This window comes from Haplochromis burtoni, unplaced genomic scaffold (genome assembly GCF_018398535.1).
Source record: "Haplochromis burtoni strain Fernald_Lab_line unplaced genomic scaffold, NCSU_Asbu1 Contig_625, whole genome shotgun sequence".
Taxonomy (NCBI): Eukaryota; Metazoa; Chordata; class Actinopteri; order Cichliformes; family Cichlidae; genus Haplochromis; species Haplochromis burtoni.
Window position 1 is genome coordinate 268,965 of NW_024582986.1, and position 6,485 is coordinate 275,449.

At 39.5% G+C, this 6,485-nt stretch overlaps 1 protein-coding gene and 1 long non-coding RNA gene across 3 annotated transcripts; both read left to right on the forward strand.

Moving 5' to 3' along the window:
- The first annotated feature begins 463 nt into the window (after positions 1-463).
- LOC121812500 lies at positions 464-2,422 on the forward strand. Its single transcript, XR_006053095.1, has 3 exons — positions 464-622; positions 1,263-1,453; positions 2,342-2,422. It is a non-coding gene; the product is annotated as an uncharacterized LOC121812500 (long non-coding RNA).
- A 112-nt stretch (positions 2,423-2,534) lies between these two features.
- Positions 2,535-5,737, forward strand: ifi44g (interferon induced protein 44g). 2 transcript variants are annotated; one of them, XM_014329841.2, is made up of 6 exons: positions 2,535-2,686; positions 2,808-3,003; positions 3,191-3,343; positions 4,082-4,256; positions 4,854-4,954; positions 5,257-5,737. In XM_014329841.2, the coding sequence occupies exons 1-6, from the start codon at positions 2,538-2,540 to the stop codon at positions 5,455-5,457; spliced, it is 975 nt and encodes a 324-aa protein (XP_014185327.2). In that variant the 5' UTR covers positions 2,535-2,537; the 3' UTR covers positions 5,458-5,737. The 2 variants fall into 2 exon arrangements, with proteins under 2 accessions (XP_014185327.2, XP_042070835.1); XM_042214901.1 differs by having other exon boundaries at positions 2,620-2,686; positions 3,197-3,343.
- Positions 5,738-6,485: the final 748 nt, after the last annotated feature.

The following is a 6,485-nucleotide window of genomic DNA, read 5'->3' on the forward strand; positions in this document are numbered from 1 at the left end:
CAATGTGTTTGCTGTTGGTCAGTGGACCAATCATGTTTTGTTGATGTCATAGATTTGCAAGGTGGGGGAAATAGAACAAAAGTGCTCTTGTTTATGTAAAACTCGCTTCTGGAGCAACTGGTAAGCATTTTAAGTGTTTTATTTATTCATTTAAACAGTATAATAAATAGATTATTGTGTTTGCTGTTATCTAAATTAGGTCACTTGAAGTTTGTTGATGTTGGTTTGATCCTTTTTATTATGATGATGCACGAACAACAGCCTGTTTTAGCCTTGGAAAATGTAGCTAGGTTGCTAGGCAGATTTCGCCAGCTAGCTACTTCTTTTCTACTTCTTTTCTTGCTTCTTGCGATTTGTTTGCAATTGTTTGCTGTGTCTTGCGCATCTGTTTCTACAGCTTTAACTTCATTAGTACCAAACCAACTCCACAACGCAACAAACCCCGCCTACGAGCGTGTTACACTCAGATTCGCATTACTGGTGTTTGTGTGACAGTTTAAGTTTCGTTTTCTTTTCTACGGAAAAGGCAGTGGCTCTTTCATTTGCGGTGTGTCCTGAGCTGCAGCTGCTGGTAACATCTACACACAGGAGTTATGTTCTCGTCTGTTAAAGAAAAAAACAGGTAAGTTCGCAACTTTTAGTATTACAAAGTTTGATAGTTAATATGACAAGATTCACTCTTGCAAAGATGAGTGACAGCTGTAGTGCTGTCACTGTGGCCCATAGCAGTCAGTGTGATATACCGTCAAATAACAGGAAGGGAAAAGACCTGGCTGCACAAACAAATGTTAGAAATTCAACAAAAAATATTTAAAACTTCAAAGTTTACCTGGTGTTATGTCAAAACCAGGTAAACTTACCTGGTTTGTCGAAAACAAACAAACAAATGTTCACAAGACAGCAAGAGTCAACGATCCAGAGAGTCTAGTCTTCATTATATTCGTTTTATATACGTTTTATTACTCTGAGCAATTCCCTCCGCACCTAAAGCGTGCACTTTACCTTCTTGTGCAATCAAATGGAGCCAACTAGCGCCACCTGTGGCCAAGTGCCATAGCCTACAGCCAGATTAACTTGTGACACACACACCTGAACTTGGCTCTATCACAACGTTTTATTTCGTTTCTGCTTTTCAGACTCATGTCTTGAGGTTGCTGATATTGTGTTTTAAGTGTAACATGTCAAACTAAAAAACTTCAAGTTTCATGCTGTTCTTTAAATTTGTTAAGGGGTCTTCCTCTAATGTGTACTTTTTTTATTAGTGGCTTTAGCTTTGGAGTTACTGCAAGTACAACCAAACCCTCACGTTCTAATGGATTGACACCACTCACAGCAGCTTCAACTACTTCAGTCCAACCTGCTTTTGGCACAATAACTCTCACCAGAGATGATAACAGCGAAGTCACAAATAGTTCAGAGACAAGGGAACCAAGACCTCAGTTCACATTCTTGGGTGAGCCTCCTTTTACACAAAGTTCTTTTGTCAAAGACCCAAATAAGTATGAGAAACCTTTAATATCTCACGTCCTGTGTTTCACCACGCTACTGTGAAGCTGTCTTTACACAAAGTGCAAATAGCTTTGGAGATTTATGATTTCCTCAGGGATTAATAGTGATTCTGATAATAAAGTTGGACATTTTGTTCTTTCTTTTTTTGGTTACAAAGTCATTTTAATCAGTGGCATTCAATCAGGGCAAGAAAGACAAGCAGTGCTTATCTGGTGAAATCTACAAACAGACATCAGTTACAACATAACAAAGAAAAGGGTGTTTTTCTTTCATCTTAAACATCATTCTGACATGAAGCTTCTGTAATGCCTGTTGCCATTTATTCTTTGCATTACTGCCATCTTGTGGTCACAATTGTTTATTATCTCTGGAAGCAGAATGAACTGCTTGATTACAGAGCTGCTGAAATCTGAATGGGGTATTAGTCCTGTGACAGACTGGCGACCTGTCCAGGGTGTACCCCGTCTCTTGCCCTTTTGCTAAATTTCTGGTTCTGGGTGATTTTTATATATTAAATATATTTGTTACACTTTTTAAAATTAAGATGTAAGCCTGTGTTTCTGAGCTGGTTAAAATTTGTTTTTTCCTTTCTTTTAAAAAAAGACAAGGACAACAACTAGATTTTTCTGCAGAATAATTATTTTTGCTTATTTTTTGTGAGTTATTAGTAATACAGTTTTATGTGTAGTGAAGTGTTTTCTTTGTGTTTTATTGTTACTTTTGCTAAAGTAATGGGTCTGAAAAAATCCTCTACCATTGTCAGCAAATAGTAAATTAACTAAGTTTAGTTAGATGACAACTATAGTAGTAATACAATTTTACAATTCTTTAGCCAGGAAGGAGTGGCCAAAGGGGAGGACACCCAGGAAGAGTTCAGGAAAAAGCTGTCAGAATGGTATGTTTGATACTAGTCGGATTTTCAAAGACAGGAGGAAAGTGTTTTTTTGGTATTATTTTTTAATTTTTATTTTTTAAAATTTGTATTTTTTTTTGGGGGGGGGGGGGGGGGGTCTTGTGCGAGTCACTGAATGCCACTGCTTTTAACCCTAGCCTCGATGAATGTTAGAACTTTATATAAATACAACAAATACTGGCTATTTTGTCAAACCGCAATTCTTACATTTTTTTCAGGACTGAAGTTGGAATCTCCATGGAGAAACATGGACTGGACAGAAGAGTGAGTACAGTTGTGCTGTTCAATGAGCTCCTGTTCAACTAGCAGGAACTAGTAGATGTCAAGTAAGTGCATTTTTAAACTTTCAAACACAATGAGTCACTGAATGTATCACTGAACCCAGGCGAAAGACAAGCTTGATGGAGACAATCACCTCCTACAGACGGAGCTGTGAGGAGGTGCCTCAGGCCCGGGTTCTCCTCCTGGGCCCGGTCAGTTCTGGAAAGTCGAGCTTCATCAGTTCAGTCCAGTCTGTGTTTAACGGAAGAGTCACCAACCGGGCCATGGTGGGCTCCTTCTCATCCGGTTTTACCAAAAAGGTACACGAGGAGCATCTGCATGTATTTTAAATAAGTGGAAAAATAAGCACAGAGATCCTCATTTAGTTTCATGAGATTATTTAAGCATTTCAAAAAGGGAAAGCGTCCACAAGGCCTCTCTTCATCCATGTCAATGAAACTAAACTTTAGGTTTCTGTCCTATTAACTTCCTTTTTGTGTGTGCCAGCTGCAGTCCTTCAACATTCGGGGTAAGAAGGGTGAGGATCATACTGGGCTGGTGCTGTGTGATACCATGGGTATGAGTGAAGACGGGATGACCGGACTGACTCTTCATGACATCCTGTCAGTCGTTAAAGGCCATGTTCCTGAAGGACACAAGGTAAGCATGCCTTGCCCTGTTTGTTCTCGTTTCAGTGCCCCACCTTGCCTCACTCATTCTCAGTTTGTCACCCTGCCTCATTGGCCTCAGATGTTCAGTGAGGCCTAACTCCAACTGTGGTCTCAGGCCTAGTTCATCGCTCACCCCATCCAGCTTTCATTCATCTATTATCAAACTTTATTTAACCGTGTTTGAGGTTGTGGTCCTTGTCAGTGAAGCTGCGCACTTTTTGTTCCCTATGAATCAGCAATAACTCCTTTATCCTGTCATGCTGAGAGTGGGAAAGAGCCAGGTTTCACCCAGGACATGTCATTAGTCCATCACAGAGCTAATGCCCACAGCTAATTTAGGCTTGGCTTTAGAAATGCATGCTAGGTTAAGTGGGAGAAAGCTGGAGCAACCAGAGGAAATGAGGAGCAGGAGCAACGTCAAATCACCCAGAAAGTCAACAGTAGCTCCAAACCCCTTTGTAATGCCCGATATTTGTTCCCATCAGGGTAAACTAAAGAACAGTGATGATCAGCTGACTGGTCATATAGTCCTGTGATGTAAAAGAAACAACAAAACAAATCAGTTTCCCAACTTCTCTGACTAGTAAAATAACTGGGATCACCATTACCCATAGCTGTACCTTATGGTTTGTGCCAACATGTAGAATTGTGTACATGAAGGCACACAGCATAGTTCTTTTTAATACTTTTTCTTTTTTAATAACTTAAAATACTTTCTCTCTTCCAGTTTAGCCCAGACCAGCCAGTCTCCGCCTCAGAAACTGTGGGCTATGTGAAGAGGCCGAGCCTTAAAGACAAAGTCCACTGTGTTGCCTTTGTGGTGGACGCCTCAAAAATCACAACTTACCCCAAAGGCCTGAGCACCACATTTAAACAGCTCAGAAAGCACATCAGTGACCTGGGTGAGCCGCAGACACACGTTTACACAGAGCCTGACGTTAAAGGTTGTGTTGCTTGAGTTAGCTGACTTTTGCCTCAGTGCAGCTGCTCTTTAATAATGTTCCTAATACTCTTTTTTTCTACATTGTTAGTGATTTTTTTCTTTGTATGAATTAGGCTAAAACTAAATGAGTTTCAGGTTTTATGTGAACATATAATAACAGAAGAAATCATTTTAGATTGTGTGATTTTTTTTCTTCTTCTTTTTTTTTGTGTGTTTTTTTTAAATAGGGTCCAGTATGACAGAGTATTAGAGCTACATTAAGAGCAGATTGTTATTGATCATGTTGAGAATAAAGCCTGGATTTCAATAAAAAGTTGAAATGTGGAGATTACAGATGTTGTTTTGAGATAAAACGCCGCAACGCTTTAAAATACCTTATGTAGATGAGTTAGTGAAAAAGTATGAGGACGATGGTGAACGCTGCATCAGGTCAGAAGGACAACAAAGAAAGCTGAGCAAATGTTTATCTATAGAACAAATGAACTGAGCACAATCTTTAAAGGGTTTGCATTGTCTTTGCAAGTCTTCATCACAACAGTGTGTTTCTGTTCTTTAGGTGTTCACCAGGTGGCGCTGCTCACCCACGTGGACCAAGTTTGTTTGCAAACAGCCAAAGATGTCACTGGTGTTTATGAGAGCCGCACAATTCAGGATGTGGTAAGTTAAAACAAACCAAATACAGTTCAAGAAATGTTCATATACTGTAACTGCTCCACAAATCAGAATAGGATAAATCCTGCAAACAGCAATGTAAATGTACAGCTTGAAAAGATTTGACTTTGTTTGATTTTCTGAATACAAACAACAAGAGTTTAGAGTCAGTGTGACGTTAGAACAACTTTCCTCACAGATCACACTGAGATGATCATCTTAAGGAGATGCTGATTGTGTTTGGTGTTGTTCTTAATCAGCTGAAGAAACTAAACGCTGGAGGTGTACATGTGTCTGTGTGTTTGCAGATGGGTAAAGCCGCCGCTCTGTTGGGCATGTCCACCTCCTACATCGTTCCAGTGAAAAACTACTCGTCAGAGCTGGACCTGGATGTAAACACAGATGTGCTGCTTCTCAGTGCTGTTGATCACATCCTGCAGTATGCTGACCTGTATTTCCAGGACAATGCACCACAGAACAAAGAGCTCAAGACAGCCCTGGATCTCTGATTTCTGAGCATTTAGATCAGGAGCATCATTTAACTGTTCCTGTTTCAATGTGTTAGAGAAGAGAGTTTTCATTTGTTACAAAAATTTGTGTTTCTTTTGTTTTTGACATTTCAAAAAAAAAGGTGTAAAGGACATCAAAATGCTACACACAGGAACCTTAAACAATCTTGTTTTGTTTCTAAGTGATAAAACTGACTCTACGCTTTACGTTCTGTATGTGAGACAGATTTTTTTTAATCAGTCTTTGGGCTTCTTTATTAAAACGTTTTACATTCACCAATGTTTTGCAGTTTTTTGCCTTTTTATTTTTCATTTAATAATAAAATAGCGAAAATGTGGTTCACACCCTCTCTAGAGACTTAAGGTTACACATGTGCTATCGCCCAGTGTACACCCTTAAAGTGGAAGATTTGTCTTTGCATTTTGAACAGGCTTGGAAACTGGACTGATTTCCCTTACTGCTGTGTCATTAATGCTGTGAAGAGTTTCTTTATCGTTACTACTATTATTATGTGTGCTAGTTTATATTGTATATATTAATTATATATATTAATGAATCATCCTTTTAATTGAATAGCTGAAGAACCAGTAAGATTGTTTCGTACTTACGCTTCTTGAGAAGAAGCTGGAAAACTGTAGCATGTGACGATGCACAGACCAGTTTGTTTTAGCCTCTCCGCCTCACACTCTTAAATTGATGCTTATTGTTTTGGGAGAAGCGATTAAGATCAAATATCAATAATGTTCATTTCCTCCTGAACAAGGTTTAAGCTATTATGAATATTTATGGGAAAAGTTAAGAGGTGAACACGGTTTGCTTGGGGTACCGTGTCACAGGAGCCCAGAGGCCTAGGTGGAAGTGGACCCAAGTGCAGACATCAAATGGAAACAGTGATAAAGTTTAACAGGCTTTATTAACACCAGATGCTCACTCGGATCATGACGCATGGGTGCGAAGAAGATCAAACTTCACGGAAAAAGTCAGAGGAGGTGTGCAGGGCTGGACTGGGACAAAAAATCGGCCCGGG